Here is a 16,939-nt window from a genome sequence, read left to right on the forward strand (position 1 = left end):
TATCCTGTAATGTAGGTTGAACATTAACCTGTGCTTCATTTGTCTGGTATCAAGAGTTGTTTCTGTCAAGTATGCAGTTCATTTATAACAGCAGCAGCTCTCAGGTTCTCCTTTTATGTTTTGGTTACTAAAATGGTACAAGAGGCTTTTTGATAGTATTGTTTGCTGTGGAATCAAAGTTTATTTAAAATAACATGAACTGTTTCTGTAGCAGTCTCTGACCCATTTGCAGTCAGCTTTTTAATTGGATAAATTACTGGAAACCACTTTGTTAATGAGTGTTTTAATTGCAGATAAGCACAAATGAGTATTCAGTGCAGTATTAGGGAGTGCATGTGACAAATTATTAGCTGACAGTAAAAACAAATACAGTCTGCCTAAACCACCTTTAACTTTCATTTCACATTTCAGTGTTCTGGGAGACTTTCTCGTAACACTGTTCCTTCTCCTATCCCTTTATTGTAAATCACTACAGTATTTCTTTTAGAACCTGCTAAATGCCTGACTAGATAGGACAGAAAATTCTTTCATCCCAAAAGTCTGTACAACCATGAAATGTTAGCTCAGCAGTTGGGTTTCAAAATGGAATTTGTGCCCCAGTTTTATTTCTTTTCCCTGCCTTACTATAGTAGTTTGTAAAAAAGGACATTGTTTCATCTTGCAACCATGCTTTATTTAGACTAAAGTATACATGCTTCACCTTAATTCTCCTTTTGTCTAGTTCAAGTACCCTTGCAGTAAGCAAGTGAAAAGAAATCCCTGTCCATGCCCAGTGTTAGAACTTGCTGTCCATTTCACAATGGAAAGGTTTTCCCATAATGTAAAATCCTTTCCTAATTTTTTTGTAGGCAAACTTTAAAAACCTTCCTATATACCTTCCAGAAATCACTATTTCAGATTGAACTGGAAGAAGCAGCAGCTTTAAGTTACCCGAATGAGAGGTAAAGAGGGCTTAGAATCAGTGGTGAGGTCTGCCCAGAAGTACTATGAAACTTAAAAAATGACAGAAGTCTCTATTTCCCATCCTGCCCGTTGCTGAGTTCTCTGGACATCATGGTTACTGCTGTTCCACATCAGCATCTTCCTCTCCCTCTCCCTCCCAGTGTCTACTTCAGCTGTCAGTCTCGGCACTACTTCTGGAGCTGCTCTGCTGCTGCTTCTTCAATGTCCCAAATTCTTTTCCTGGTTTTCAGCTGTCCCTCTTGCAAGGAAATGAAAGGGCTCATATGCCTGTACTAGCAAATGTAAATAGCTTGTTAGTTTATAGGTTGGTTGATTCTTCATCCGTTGCATGTTATTTCAAGGAAATGACCAAGGAGTTTACACTTGTTTTTAATCTTCCTTTTTTCCTTTCCTTCCTCTTCTCCTCATCCTCCAGGAATTTCTTCTCAGATGGAAGGAACGTGTGTTCCTGCTTCTACCCACACTGTATCTTCATCCATAGGAAACTCAAATGGGGAGGAAGTGGGGCCTTCAGTTTACTTGGAAAGACTAAAAATCCTCAGGCAGCGCTGTGGCCTTGATAATGCTAAGGTATTGTACCTGACAACTCTTGTAAATCCCCAGGGAGGCACTTCATTGCTGCTTTTTTTGTTTTAAGAATTCAGGATTGCTTTTTCTGTGCTAAAGGCAGATTCCAGTCGGAATCAATGATCTTTAATTATAGTGTGTCCTAGCTATTCACTGCATGTCACCTGCCCAGTATAAATGGCTTTAAACTCATTGCATGGTCAAGTAGGTTTGTTTCACTTCACTTTGCAGCACTAGTACACATACAGGTTATTTCTGCAGCCCCGTAGTCTGGTATCTTCCTTTGCCATGTAGTTGAGTCTCAAAGGTTTAACTAAACTGCTGCTTTCTATAGATTAACGTATACTGATATCAGAGTTGAATGATGTGGCAATTCTGTATATTTCTGCTCTAAAAGAACCGCAAGAGCTGAACAAAGACTTTGAATGAAGTTTTGTATGTTTTGAGTGCACGGCTACTGAAGCACAGAAATGCTGAATGAGCTTGGTGTTAGAAACCTGTGGGCCAAAATTTCTGACAGCTTGGCCATTGTGTTCAGAAGCCAGTGCCAACTACTGAAGTTTGCACTCAGCCCCATGAGAAGTGATGTTTACCCTAGGAACAGTCATCCAGGCACATCACTGTTTTAACCTTTAACAATGGAAACTTATGTAGTCTCCCGTCCTCAGAGGGCACCTGTTTCCTAGGTGATAGTAATACGGTCATCAACATAGATGGAGGTATCAGTTGGTAAAAGAACAGTGATTTAGTGATTTAGATTAGATATTAGGAAGAAGTTCTTCACTCTGAGGGTGGTGAGGCACTGGCACAGGGTGCCTAGGGAAGTGGCAAATGTTCTATCCTGGCCAGTGTTCACGGCCAGGCTGGATGGCGCTTGGAGCAACCTGCTCTAGTAGAAGGTGTCCCTGCCTGTGGCAAGGGGCTGGAACTGGATGAGCGTTAAGGTCCCTTCCAACCCAAGCCATTCTGTGAATTGACAATTTACACTTTTGTCTGAGTCGATTTTGCCAACCATTCTGGAATGTTCTCCCAGAATGCACAGTATCATTGCCTGTTGATGCCGTATGTGGGCATGGACTTTCCTCTTGCCTCATCAGGCTGTTCAGGGCTACACAGTCCATCTCGGTAAAATACTGGTCTGCTGTAAATTTATGATCTTTAAAGACTATAGCTCCTCTGTGTCCCTACTGACATCAAGCTAAACACGAGCTACTTGAATGATAGCAATTGAGTACTGGAGTTAGCTTTGTGCATGGTTCTGACTTAAATAACTGACTATTGGTCCAGATCACCTTTGTGTTATTTCTTCCCTTTCCTCTTGTCTTTAGTGTGAAGATGAAAAGACATTGATTATAGCTTGTACTTCTTGTCTGGCTTTTGCCATTATCTTACACTTCACTTTCTTCTCCCTGCAGCAAGAAGACAGACCACCTCTGACGTCTCTGCTCTCTAAACCAGCACTCCCTACAGTTGCATCCTCTACAGATATGCTTCACAGTAAGCTCTCCCAGCTCCGTGAGTCACGGGAGCAGTACCAACATCTGGACCTGGACTCCAATCAGACTCATTCCTCTGGCATTGGCACTACTCTGGCTTCACCCTCTTCTGCAGCAGCTAATATTGACGACTTGAAAAAAAGATTGGAGAGAATAAAAAGCAGTCGCAAATAAAGATGCAAGAGACACGGCATCACTGTTGCTTGGGCTGTCTTCAGCTTTAGTTTACTAAACTAGAAGTCTTCATAGTCAAATGGCCTCATTTAGGCCTAATGTATACAAACTGGTTTATGTATAATACCGTGGATTTTGGGGGTTGAGTCATTGTGGCACAAGTATTTGTACATACTCTGCTTCTCAGTGAGCATCTCTTTGACAATAGAAGGCTGTCTGTGTATTAGTTTTAGTGTACAGACCTGTAAACAACCATATTCCTGCTCAGACTAGTTTCTCATAACTTGGTTTTTTTATTTGTACAATTGTCTTTAAGATCTTTTCCTAGTTCTTAACTCTTAGAAGATCTTTAGTGATTTCGCTTTTAATTTTGTGAATTCTTCTCCATGTAATCTTTGAACTGTTGGTTCTGTATGGACACACGGCATGAAGTAACTAATTTAAGTGTCTTTTGTAAATAAAGTTTGCATTAACTATACCAGCCTCTAGGAACAGCAGTGACTGCTGGTTAGAGAAGTCACTCTCTATTCCTGAATGTTGTGACTGGGCATCTAGAAACTGAACTAAACTATTCTTGACATGAACCTTGGGGTTTGGTTATATTATAAGGAAGATGAGCGAATATATACTATTTGTAGGTGCAATCCTGAAACTTTGCACTCTTTCTTCTATAAGCAGTAGTGCGTTTTTCATATAGTTGGGGTTTTTTTTTGTTTGGAATATGTTTCTGTAACTTGAGAGTAAGTTGAGACTATTTACTTTGCTTAAATTGCTTACTTTAAATTACCTAGTCCTTGTGATGCCTTTACCCAGGTTAAGCATAGCCCCTCTGTGTACAAAAGCTTTCCTTGAGGGAGCCTGCTGCTGTTGATATGGAATAGATTAGCAGGGATGTACAGCCAGTGGACTCATGTATTCTGAACTCATTAGGTTATGCAGTCCTCCTCATGCAGGTAGACCTCATCACCACATCCTTTTTGCTCTTAAACATCTGATGTAAGCAGACTACTATTTAGTGTAACTAAGACACCTGGTAGTTCTAGTCTGCAAAAGCTATAACCACTGCTTCTTTAGTAGTCTTCTGATTAGCCTTTTTCAGAAGCTACAAGTGTGAAGACTAAGACATATCCTGTGTAAGCCTTTCTAGCCCTGTCATTCATGTTTTCACCTTATTACTGCAGTTCCATGAGAGAGCTGGCTGTGAAGCATAAATTGCACATCTGTTCCATAGCTAGAACAAAGTTATTGACAAGTTGGACAGGCAGGCTTAAAATAGCACACTTCTGCTCTAGATTTTAATCTGTTCCATGCAACTGCTGCTTTCGTTGTTTGCTCTGTGGACCAGCAGTCTCTGCATCAGGGCTGTTACTCAAACTGTCTTGCCTGATTACAGTGGAAATGTGGCTTTAAAGTAGTACCTGTACAGCAGATCTGTGCCAGAGCTTCTGCAAATGGCTGAAGTCTTCCTCTTACAGGACCCCTTGGCTGGGGTTGCAGTTGCTGTAATACTGCTTGGTGCTCGTGGTGAGTTTGTACACTGCGGTAGCAGGTGACTTGCGAGTGTTCTCCATCCTGTGTTAATTGATGTGATGCCATTCATTGCTCCACCACCTCAGTTTAGTAGTCCCAGTCTCCTTTCCTAACCTGAAGTGGGCATGCACTTTTCTTGTGGAACAAGTGGAGGTTTGGCCCTTAGTGGTAAGCGCTGAGGTTTTGTGCACTTACCTTGGGGCTGTTTGTGAATGGTTTGTGTTGGCTGACACTAGAGTTACTGCCACTACCTCTCAATGACTAGCTGCTTTTTGAAACTTCCTGAGATTTAATCCGTATGTTCCTTTACCATGTCCAGTAGCCATTCTGAAGAGCTGTTTGTTAATTAGCTCAGGATGTTAAAACAGCGCTGCCTGCAACCCTGCATACAACTACTTTAAATTTGAAGTTGAATTGGAAGGGAAATACAGGAATAATTGAGAAGCAGAAGGTACAGTTGCTTACTATGAACGAGTTTTTGCCCTGTTGTCTCTGTAGTGTTTGGTTGGACTCAATATCCTGGGAGTTCTGAACTAAAACTTGTGCACATCCATTAATAAAGCCTAATCTCTAGCCCAGACAATATTTAAATAACATTAAACTGAATTTTAAAAATGATTCCTCTGTATTGTTTGTAACAAGTCAGCATTCCAGTGCCTTACTCCAGAAACTGTATGCTCCTGCTTGCCCTCTCAGATGCGCAGTTTCTCACAGGTGATTAGGTAGCAGTCGAAAGGGTAAGGCTAAACATTAGGAGGGATAAACATTTTCGGTGCCTGGTTGTTGATGGTTTAAACAGTTGTGGAACTGGAGCTCGTGAGGTTTCTCTCTTCGGATGTATTGGAGAGGTTGGTTTTATGCTTGCTTTGGGCAATCAAATCGGGTTGTGTTCAAGTTGGTTCTTAAATGAGCCACCTTCAGGGAGGTGGCGTGATAGTAACTGTTGGATAACTTCGTTTATATCCAACTTATTTCAGATGGATATCTCTCGCTTTTTAAACACAGTCACTCTGCTGCTTAATACACTTTAATGTGAATCACACTGAAGTTTCACTGTTGCCTGTTTCTGTGACTTGCTAGTGCTGTGAACAAGCTTAGGATTATGGTGTCATAGGGAGCAAAGACAGTTTCTGCAGTCTCATCATTACTGTAAGAGAAAATTGGGCTGAACAAATTGGCTACTCAAAAATATGTATTTACTGCTGGGTCTTCAGTGGCACACATTGCTGCTAAAGGAAGTTAATGAAAGAGCTAAAGCTTTTGGGAGTGATCCCTGAACAGGCTTTATAAGGCAACCAAGTGGGTATAGTGCAGGATGCTTCCATTGGAGGCCCTTGGACAATGTGCATGAATTGTTTCCTTCTGAATCTTGCATTGCGGGTGGAAAATGCACTTTGAGGACCCAGCACCACCTGTTATGTAGAAAGTTACTGCTATACAGTATGGAAGTAATGGAAATGCCACTGAATGTATGGAGGCCCATGTTCTTCTGTTGGATGAACTGTATACAGCTGGCAGCTTTAAGTTCTTAAGGTGCTAACCTTATGAACAGTGGTGCTGGTATTGTCTGCTGTTGTAGCTGAGAACAAGGTCTGCCCTCAAAACAGGTTCTAGTTGCTTTCCTTTTGACACTAGTATTGGTGCTTTATGTAATGCCACAGTTACTGTAGGTGACTATCACCAGTGCATTCTTGACTCTGGTTCTAGAACAGAAAATGAGTTGAAGGGCAGAAATGGACAGGGCCTGTGGGCAGGATTGTGCTTACTGCAAGTGGCTTAAGGCTGTCATCCAAGGTCTAAAATCTGTTGATAGCAATAGCTGATGGGAGGGAGGAGGAGTTGTTTGAAGCACAACCAGTAATCACCAGTGCAATCACTTCCATTCTCTCTGTGCTGCTGGAATGGTTTAGTGCCATTTAGTGCAACTAAACTCAGCATGAACAGAATTAAGATGATGGTTTTGGGAACTTTTATTTTCAAGAGACAATACTTTGAGTTGTAAGGATGTTACTGTTCTATTTCAGGATCTTCTATGCTTCTGTTGTAGGAAGTGGAGCATTGTAGCAAAACCAGGAACAAGTAAGGTTAATGCTTTTATCCCCCGTGTTTTTCAATGACTTTTCGCATCCACTTCTTCAGGCGGAATACATGGGTATAAAATCCGTATTTGCCATCTCGGTCACAGCCTTCTCCCCATGAAACTATTCCCACTTGGTACCAACGGTTGTCATCTGGGTTCTAAAGCAAAGAAAAATGGGATTGGCACAAGGAGCAAGATACTTTGAGGTTTAGGCATTGCATATGCCCCAGCCTGTTTGGTGATGGAAAGTGGCTTGGAATTCAGACTGTCATTTACTAGACACCAGCTTGTTGGAGTAACTTTACTCTTGAACCTCTTAAGTGAGCATTTGCCATCCCTTGTGTGTGTTTGCAGCTGATCTCAGTTCTGAGACCTTGCGTGGCTCAGAACTTCAGTACAGAAGTGGGGCTGGACTGCAGGGTTCATCTCGGTTGCCCACCTTGAGCATGAGATGGGTTTGCTTGAGCCACTCCAGCAGTTTCCACCTTTGCTGTTGCTTTTTTAGACTATTACAGAAGTTCGGAATAGCACAAACCTACCTCCGTGTGTTTTACGAGCTCAGACCGGTTGAACATACCTTCATGACAAAAGGTCCCCCACTGTCCCCTTCACAGGCATCTCCTCTCTTTGTGTCTTCAGGACTGTAACCTGCAGGCAGGAAGGAAGTTGGACATTTGACTGCAGGCTGGTGTTGGCCATCTCTTCCTTGAAGTATTGCTGCATCTCTGCTGAGAGCCAAGAGGTTACTCTCATGCTAACTACTGCACTGAAATTTAGGAAGCTGTTTTGTGTTTGATATTGTGTGTAAATCACATAACTGCTGCTGGCTGCAGCATTCCTGAATCCACCCTGTGCTTCCCTCTGTGCTCTCAGTCCTGTTTTCTTTCATGAGAATTGCTGTTGGTGTCGATTGCCACCATGTTCAGTAGCTGCAGCTTGAGCTACTGTGCCTTTCTCTTGTCTTACAAACTTCTGTGTGTGTAGTACTCGATGTACCCTGTTCTTTTGTTGTATTTACTATGGAGACACATTGCCATCCTCACTTCCACTTTCTGCTCTTTCTCTTCCCCAGCTGCCTTCCTACAGACTTGCTAGGAAGAGGCAAGGGATTTCACTTTAATTCCTGATGGACTAGATGGTATCTCTTCATTTTCCCATCACCTGTATCTCCCCTTTTCTGCTGTGTGCTGTCTCTTAAGAATGCTGTCTATCATGGAATTCTGGAGTGCTCTGGGTTGAAAAGGACCTTAAAGCTCATCCAGTTCCAACCCCTGCCACGGGCAGGGACACCTTCCACTAGAGCAGCTCGCTCCAAGCCCCGTCCAACCTGGTCTAGAAAAAGAAACCATAAGAACAGTGTATTGTCGGTAGGAAATTGGCTTCCATCCTAACTCAAGCAATCACATCCTACTAGATGCAAGAGCACAAACTCAATCACGGCAGATTTGTGCAGGCTGTTTCAGTTCCTACAGGCAAATGAAGAACACAGCGGAAAGTATTAAGCTGGTGCTGGTAAATCCATAGTCTCTGTGTCTTGAATTCTGGGATCACTTCTATTCTCTCTCCAAAAGGGATAGTGCCAGAAGAGCCTTAAGGCAGTACAGAGACTATCGGAAGTTCAGAAAGCCTTCTGTAGTAGGAAAGATTAAATCAATGCTGCTTAGCTTGGAAGAGAAAGGACAGAGCTGTAAAGGGTCCATAAAATAGCATGTGACATGGAGAAGAAATATTCTTTCCCAAGTTATGAGTATAGATGTGTACCTGCTCAAATTTATTAGACAGGAATTTAACAGAACATGAGGAATTAGGTTTTCCACACATGCCTAACTAATCTATCAGTATTATATATATACATGTCTATAATCTACTGTCTCCAGTGCTACTTACCTGCACAGAACATGTTGTCAGTGACTTTCACTTTGGTGGATGCCCTGCAGATTTCCTGGTCCACGACGGGCAGGTTGAGCTGCTGCAGAACTGTGGGCAGGTTGCTGGGGCTGGTGGCCCATGTTTCTTTCAGGTTTCCCCAGCCGGTTACTCGCCCTTTGTAACCCGCCAGCATCAGCCTGGGGAAGGAAGCGGGGGTATAATCAAATGCATCGAACAGCTTTCTCCTGCCTGGTTCTCTTGGTGCAAATAGCCCAAATAATGCATCTTTGTAGGTCTGCTTTGAAGGCCCGAAGTAAGCTTTTGTAGCCTTCAGTTTTAGGCCTGTGGGACAGTCTCCTCACCTCTGCACAACCTCTTTGGAAGGCAGGCAGACAGGATGGATGTAGTCACTGAAGATGATGGGTCTCTTCAAGTGCATAAGTGCAATGTCTCGGTCCATGTTCTCTTTCCAGTTGTACTTGGGATGGATGATGATTTTATCCAACAGAGCAATCTTCTCTATATTCTTTTCATACCTGAAACGGCCATGAAGGAAAGAACTCGCTGTACAGTAGCAAGTGAGACTCTCCTGGGGTTCATGATACTCTCAGGTGCTCTGTACCCTCTTAGACAGTTACACCAGAGCACCCCTTCAGGCTTGGCATGCTTCTGCCCTCCCTTTCAGCCTTTGGAATCAGCAAGAGCAGCAAATGGCAGCTCCATTATATCCCGCTATTGACAGGCATGTGACATGGGATATGTGTGTTAGATACTGGACTGATAGGCCGACCTCCCTGCAGCTCATTACTCTAAGGGGAAGCCTAGATCCCTCTCACTTCATCCAGGCTCTTACTTTGCTCTCACGTGCTTGCCAATCCGCACCAAGATGTCGTTTGTGGTCAGGTTCTTGTCCCAGGGGGGATAGTACAGACAGTGAGCAGCAGTCAAAACCCAGCTGTCACTGATGAGGCTGGCACCACACAGCAGCTCTTGAGGACTCTTTTTGTAGAGCATCACCTGCCTGAGAGACAAGGAAGGAGGAAGACTTAGCAGGACTACAGCTGTGGATGGCTGAGTGTGTCCTAGCGTCATGCAGGAAGAGCAGAACTGGCAGTGAGCAGGGAAGAGCACTGTGCTGTACTGACAGAACTGCCTAGGTGCTCTAGGAAAAGCTTCCCTGGACCTGTGTGCTCTGTGGAGAGGGCCATTAACCCCATTTCCTTCACCCAGAGGGGTTTCTCATCCTCTCTGCAGGAGCAAAGCTGCAAGGAGGAAGAGCTGAGGATGAAGCCCACCAGCACTCTTGCTGTCCCAGGTGGAGGTGCACTTGGCCGAAGAAGAGAGTTTCCATCCAGCTGTTTTAGTAGTGCCCTGTCAACCACTTGGAGGAGCTTTGATTAGGAACCATAATGCCTGCATGCTAAGGGAGAGCCCTTTTATTTCCCCCACTTGAAGGGAAGTGAGACACCATTCCCTATGGAAGAGCATGGCAGGATAAGGCTTACCAAGGAGAGCTGCCAACTTCTGCATCGTCCCCATGGACAACTCTGCCTCCAATGTAAGAGTCCAGCAGCTCCTTCTCACTTTTGTCCGTTACCTTTTTCTTCTCAAATAAAGGACGAGTGCCACAGTCTGGAAACAAAACCCCAGGTCACCTGCCTTTGTTATCACCCTGATTCCCAGGGGAGAGCGCTGCTTGTGGTCAGCATGCTAAGCTGGAAGAGCCTGGGAAGGAGGCAATCATTAGCTCCATGGTGTTGTACCTGGAGATTGACTTCTGCGGGTCCCTCAGTTTGACAGCACTTGGCAAGCTGGTGTCACTGAGAAAGAGTGACTGCCCTGCGGGAAGGCGCTGCAGCCTTTCTACAAACAGTGATGCTGTATCTGGAGCTTTTATAGAATCACAGAATAGTTTGGGTAGGAAAGGACCTCAAGATCATCCAGTTCCAACCCCCCTGCCATGGGCAGGGACACCTCACACTAAACCATCCCACACAAGGCTCTGTCCAACCTGGCCTTGAACACTGCCAGGGATGGAGCATTCACAACTTCCCTGGGCAACCCATTCCAGTGCCTCACCACCCTTACAGGAAAGAACTTCTTCCTTATATCCAATCTAAACTTCCTGTTTAAGTTTGAACCCATTACCCGTTGTCCTATCACTACAGTCCCTGACGAAGAGTCCCTCCCCAGCATCCTTATAGGCCCCCTTCAGGTACTGGAAGGCTGCTCTGAGGTCCCCACGCAGCCTTCTCTTCTCCAGGCTGAACAGCCCCAACTTCCTCAGCCTGTCTTCATACGGGAGGTGCTCCAGTCCCCTGATCATCCTCGTGGCCTCCTCTGGACTTGTTCCAGCAGTTCCATGTCCTTTTTATGTTGAGGACACCAGAGCTGCACACAACACTCCAGGTGAGGTCTCACAAGAGCAGAGTAGAGGGGCAGGATGACCTCCTTCGACCTGCTGGTCACGCTCCTTTTGATGCAGCCCAGGATACAGTTGGCTTTCTGGGCTGCAAGCACACACCGAAGCCGCCTCATGCTCGTTTTCTCATTGACCATTTGCTCATTTGCTCACCTGCTTCTCCTGAACCGAATGTTTTATCATCAAAGAAGGTTTTGAACTCTTGAGGAAGGGTGGTACGGCCGGAGATTCCCTCTGACTGTTCGTACTCATCCTCCAGCGAGCTGTCTGAGAGAGACAAAGACCAACATGGTAAAAGGCCTAGTTACAGCTTCCATGATGCACAATGCAGTTTGCAATGTAAATGTTTCCTTCTGTGCACAGTGGGTCTGCTCTTTTTAATGCTCCTTCTTTGCCCACCGTTGGAAAGAAGAAGAGCTGAAACCCACCAGGGAGAAGTGAACACATGAGAGGTGTAACAGCTCTATACAGGTACAGCAGGTTAGTACGTGTTGTATTTGGACATACAGGGCTTCCTTGTCTATGCCTCGAGGCCACACATTTCACCCTGGCCACAAGTACTGCTGTTGGTTGCCTGTGCCTACCCAAACCAATGCAGGCTCCTCACCGCAGTAGCGCAGGTCACAATATTCAAAGTTGGGTGGTTCATCTGTGACACACCAGACCCCCTCATCATCTCCATCTGGGTTCCGGCAGTAGTTCTCCAGCAGCTTCACCTCTGGGTCGATGTGTTTTCCTTGGAGCACCTCTTTGGCTTTCTCAGAGTTCCACGGCAGGCACTTGGCTCCAGACACAGTGACTGAGAGGGTCCCAGTGTAATGCATCCCTTTCTCTTCTTCGCAGGGCTCCAGTGGAGCTGCTGGTGTGACCCGTGGAGTAAATTCAACCGTCGTCCTTTCCTCACCTGGAAAGACAGAGAGCTGGGATTTAAGCCGTGGCTTTGTACTCAGAAGTACTGCTAGCAAACAGCATTGGAGCCCCTTTACTGGGGCCTGGAGTTCCATGGGGTGTCCCGGTATGTTTGGGAGTTCTCACCATGCTCCATGCATGTGGTGGCCCTCTCCAATACTGCAATGTCGGAGGAGATTCCTTCAATGGGGTAAGTTGAGGCTGGCACTACTCATCACGTTTCTGTTTGCCACTAAGCTGTGAAGGGCAATATTGTGTTCCTTTCTGGGGTATCTTTGAGAAGCAGCTCAAGGGATGGGGTGCCCAAGCAGCATAATGTTGCTGTGTTAAAGCCTTCAATGCCTTTTACTCAAATGTGTACCTAGTCCGTATTCGGGTGAGGCTTTTACTGTGATGAGCTATGAAAGCAGCGGATTTAACTTTCACCAATACTTCTATATCTAAAGATAAGAGAGGAAACGTTCCTGCCAGGCTTTCCACGCCACTTCTTGCAAGTGTCTTAATGGCTGTAAGCTCTAAGCAGCATTTCCTCAGTGGGTACCAGATTACCTGTTCTGCAGCATCACGCTCTACTTGTGCCCTAGGGGCATCCCCATATGAAGGGAGACCCTCTTCCTGCTCCCCCTGGAGCACAACAGCCACTGAGCAAGTCGCATTCACCTGAATCGGTGAGGCCGCTTCTGCGTGAGGTTGACTCATGTCAACATGATTGCAAAGGAGCTGTGCACAAAAGCACAGGCCTGCCACAGCCATGCAAGGCTTTTCCTGCCGTATCCATGCGTGTGTAAGTGTAACAGCAAGGAGTCAGTCAGGAGCTAACTAGAGAGCAGAGATAATACAGATGCCTGATCACTCCAAAGCAGAGCACTGTCTGTTTCCAGTTCCCCCATTGCAGACCAGGGCAATGGCAATGGTTTTCAAGCTTCACAACACCCTGTGGTCACAATGCTTGTGACGGCTCTGGCTTTCACTTGCAGTTGTTGCCTTCAGTGAGTTTTGTCTTATTGCTTTCTTGGAAGAGAAACTTCTGCTGTGAGAAGGTTCCCTGCTTTCTACCAGTTCTGAGGCAAAGCCCCAGGGGAGGCAGCCCTGGAGGGTGGAGCGATGAGAAGGTGCTAAGTGCAGGGATGGTTCTCCATCCTGTTCAGTGCGCCTATGGGGGAACCTTCTCCCCTCTCTTATTGTTTAAGATGCAGCTCTTCAGAAAGATCCTTCCTGGCACAGTTAGTGCCAGCCTCAGCGCAGTGTTCCCTGCCAGAGGAGGGCTTGCTGGGATGTGGAGCTGAGACTCACCACACACTGGGATGGGACACTCCTCCCGTTCCACCGTTGGGTCGCGGGTGTAGCACCACGGCCCTTCTGAGTGGTTGTCTGGGTTCCTGCAGTAGTTCTCAATGAGGTTGGGATAAATGGTGGCATTAAATCTGTGAGAAAAGGCTGGTTAGGCCAGGAAGGAAGCAAGGACACCCTGGAGCACCCTTTAGGGGTGCATGGGAGATGAACTTACTTTGGTATATGTGGATATTTGCTTGTCCACACTTGACATTCAATCCCTGACTTGGTGTAGCTGATGGTTCCCTTGTAGTTGTGGCCCAGCCCAAGAGAGCAGTTACCTGTCAAAACCCCAACACAGGGTGAGCCAGGGCCGGTGGAAGTGGATGCTGTTTGTCAAGGTCAGAGTCAGCATCCTGCAATTCCCTTTAACTGCTGCTGCAGGAGCCTGCACACGCACAGGCATTCTCTGCATGGGGTAGGAAGAGCATCGCCCTGAGGCTCTGTGCTTTGCTTTGCCTGTGGGAGCAGGTCAGAGCCCTGTTGAGAGGTTGCCTTGGGAACTGTATCACAAGGAGAAAGGTACCTACCCTATGTTTGGGAAGTGGTTAGTAGGGAAATACAGAGGAAGGAAGGAATTGCAGACTTCCCTCTTCCTACTTTTCTTTCTAATCAATGGCTTCACCAATGTTAGATTACGGCTTTATCCTTGCAAGCTCTGCAGGAAGCAAGTTCCTGGCACTCGCTGTATCTGGGAGCCGATGTTAACATGAGTTTCTTACCTTCTAGACAAGCATCCAGAACTGCCCTGGACCGTCCCAGGCCCTGACACACTAGGAAAATAAGAGGAAATGAACACATTATATAAAAGGAATCCAAACGAACATCCTGGTTTGAGCCAGTTCATCAGCCGGGGACAAAACACAAGTGCTTCGTCCTGGAAAGCGAGCTCTTGCGAGAGGGTGGGGAGCCATCTCTCCAGGATGGACAGCGTATCCTAAGGGATAGCAGAGCACCTGCGGGACTTGAAGTGACTCACCTTGGTATTTTGTCCAAAATACCTCCTGCAAAAAGAAAAGAAAATCAATAAAAATCATGTATTTAAGTGCAGAGAGGGGAAACATCAGCCCTTACTTAGCGGGTTTGCATTGCCCCATCACAACACAGGGACCAGACTAACCTAGCTCTGTGGATACCAGTTACTACAGAGTCCAACACAGCAAAACAATCCACTATAAAACCACATCATTGCCACTCATCAGACTCGATAATCAATACTGTTGTTTCTAAACAGACCAAAGATGCTGCACCCTCCATCAGCCTGCAGAGGAAGCAGAACCTGGGTTCCAGGGCAGGAGTACAAGGAGCTGAACCCAGAATGTGTAAGGGCACAGACAGATCATAGGCAGGCATTGCTCAGCTCTTGGAGCTATGTCTCTGCTGAGCAGCCTGGGGGTGATTGCTGTAGAAATACCCCACAGAGGTTGTATCCTGCTGGCTCAGGCTCCTGTCTATCTGTTTACTGTTGTGTTCTTGGGTGCAGAATTCAGCCTTGGGAATGGGAGCAAATCCCAGACGGGTGCAGAACAAATCCAGCAGAGTCAGTGAGTCTGGAAGCCAGGACAAGGGAAGGATGCTGCAAAAGCTTCAGCTCAAAGGACGGCGAGGCCCCTTCACTCAGTGTTTGGCACCTAAGCCAGCTCTTCCGTGAGCATCTGGGACTGCGGCAGCTCAAACATGTGCAGCGCCATCCGAAGCAGTGGAAGATGCAACTGAGGACGCATGCGAAGGCCCTACCGCTGCATGCGTACATGAGAGAGGGGGGGAAAGGAGCCTGAGCTTTGAGCCGCATTCCCTGCAGTGGCTGCAGGAGCGAAACTCCCTTAGAACGCCCGAGCGTTCCCGGGGCGCACGCGTTGGCCTCATCCCGGGTCCCCAGCTCTGAGCCCTGCAGCCCCAGCCGCTGTGCGAGCCGCCGGTCTCCCACCGCCGGGATGAGCCGGGGCCTGTTCCCCGGGAAGCCGCAGGCGTACCGTCTGAACCGTGGACTCCAGGGCCTCAAACGCCTCCTCGTAGCTGCAGCTCTCCTCCAGGCACTCCCGCTCCAGGTTCCCCTTGAGCATCTCCTCCAGGAAGCCCTTGTTGGCGCGACGCGGGCGCTTGAGCACGGACAGCGCCTGCCCCTTTTCCAGGAAAACTACCGGGTCAGAACACTGCAGTCAAAGCGGGGCTCGCACCCGGGGGGCCGCTTACCCTCCCTTCCGCAGGCAGAGGATGCGATGGCCCCACAGCCTCCCGCAGTGCTACACACAGAGAGATGGGAGCCCTGTCAGGTCTATGCAATCAGAGCGGGCTCTCTGTGCTCTGCGTGCCAGGGCTCACATCACTTGGGCAGCACAGGTGACAGGATCCCTCTGCTATCCTCAGCAAAGCTGCTCTGCTCAGCTACAGTTGGGTCGAGGTTTGTTTGCTTGGAGCCTGCTACTGCTCCCTGCCAGCCACTGCATTTGTCTTGCCAGCCTCAGACCAGTGCAATAGGCACAGCTTGGTTCCATCTTCATGGTCAGAGACCCTGATCTGAGATCTGTAGACAGCTCTTCCCACACACAGCAGTGGGTCAGAGAGGACCTAACCTCGTATTAAGATAGATGGATTTGAGGTGCTGATAAGAGGAAAGCAGCAGTGAGCACAAAGGCAGCATGTTGCGTATGACCCAAAGTCTAGATAAGGTAGAGCTCTGGGGGCAATGCAGAATTGCAGCCACCCGGGTTAACTGAGGAGCTGTATCCCAGAAGGGCCCATAACTGTGTTGCATGTGATCCTGGTCTGAGCCACATTCCCCTTCCTCACCATCTCCCAAGTGATCCGCAACATCTGCTGAGCTGCTGTCATCAGCTGCTGGATGCTGCTGCATCCTCCCCTGCAGGAAAGCCCTGTGCCCACTCTGCTCTTAGCATCCTCTCACTCCCAACTTCAGCTCTTTACAAGGTCCTTCTGCCCTATCAAGAAAACGTGTCACTGGCTCGGCTCCTGGATAGAAATAACCCAGCCTCCTTTCTCCTGTCCCCCACTGGTACCGTCCTTGTCCCCGTGCCGTCGCGTCTTACCTCCAGCCTGGCTCAGTGTGAGGTGCAGAAGGCTGGACAAGAGCAGGCCCCTGAGGACGCTGGCTGTGTGGTGTGCCATGCTGCACAGCCCTGCTGTGGGGGAATGCAAAGGGAGCAGGATCAGCAGAGTCACAGCCCCGCTGGGTTAATATTGAACCAGAATGGAGAAACAGCACTCCAGAGGTCGTGGTGTGTCAGGGACAGAGGGACCTCTTATCCCTCCTCTCTTGGCATCTCTCCCTCCTTTCAGGGCATCTTCGTTTTCTTAATTGGTGGAAGACAATTCAAACGTCTCTGGATGCCCATAGGACCACAGGTAGCATCCCGTTTCCTAACAGGGAAGGTGGCACGAGGAGTGAGGGGACGGGCTTGGCACAGGGAGAACTCGGGCTGGCACAGAGAGGTCTCTGCCAGAGGTCCCATCCCGAGGAGCTCGCACCTCTTCCCTTGGTGCCACTTGGGTCCATGCAGCTCTTGGCACATCATGGGCTCGGGTCCCTGCCACTGCCTCTTCTCAGGGGCTGTACTTTGGTACCCTCACACGCAGCAA

General features: G+C 47.3%; 2 protein-coding genes across 4 annotated transcripts in view; one reads left to right on the forward strand and one right to left on the reverse strand.

The window, feature by feature from the left end:
- The window catches only part of CKAP5 (cytoskeleton associated protein 5), a 52,077-nt gene extending 46,729 nt beyond the window's left edge, over positions 1–5,348 (forward strand). For all 3 annotated transcript variants that reach the window (XM_065686684.1, XM_065686685.1, XM_065686686.1), the window contains 2 exons: positions 1,379–1,533; positions 2,946–5,348. In XM_065686684.1, coding sequence (XP_065542756.1) covers positions 1,379–1,533; positions 2,946–3,200 — 410 coding nt within the window. In that variant the 3' untranslated portion in view covers positions 3,201–5,348. The remainder of the gene's footprint in view (positions 1–1,378; positions 1,534–2,945) is intronic.
- A 1,328-nt stretch (positions 5,349–6,676) lies between these two features.
- F2 (coagulation factor II, thrombin) lies at positions 6,677–16,504 on the reverse strand. Its single transcript, XM_065686687.1, has 14 exons — positions 16,390–16,504; positions 15,316–15,479; positions 14,322–14,346; positions 14,065–14,115; positions 13,518–13,623; positions 13,304–13,434; positions 11,709–12,005; positions 11,255–11,368; positions 10,185–10,311; positions 9,533–9,700; positions 9,042–9,215; positions 8,698–8,876; positions 7,388–7,458; positions 6,677–6,968 (listed from the first exon to the last, which is right to left on the reverse strand). The coding sequence occupies exons 1-14, from the start codon at positions 16,466–16,468 to the stop codon at positions 6,825–6,827; spliced, it is 1,830 nt and encodes a 609-aa protein (XP_065542759.1). The 5' UTR covers positions 16,469–16,504; the 3' UTR covers positions 6,677–6,824.
- Between the last annotated feature and the right edge of the window lie 435 nt (positions 16,505–16,939).

The sequence above is a fragment of the Lathamus discolor genome, chromosome 6, assembly GCF_037157495.1.
Source record: "Lathamus discolor isolate bLatDis1 chromosome 6, bLatDis1.hap1, whole genome shotgun sequence".
In the NCBI taxonomy this organism is placed as follows: Eukaryota; Metazoa; Chordata; class Aves; order Psittaciformes; family Psittacidae; genus Lathamus; species Lathamus discolor.

Excerpts from the sequence above, each read along its gene's own strand:
- F2 (XM_065686687.1), bottom strand. The coding sequence starts at position 16,468 with ATGGCACACCACACAGCCAGCGTCCTCAGGGGCCTGCTCTTGTCCAGC. Across the intron at positions 9,216-9,532 it reads GGCAAGCACGTGAGAGCAAA|GTATGAAAAGAATATAGAGA; the intron begins GTAAGAGCCTGG and ends TGGCCGTTTCAG. Across the intron at positions 6,969-7,387 it reads GGGGACCTTTTGTCATGAAG|AACCCAGATGACAACCGTTG; the intron begins GTATGTTCAACC and ends TCTTTGCTTTAG.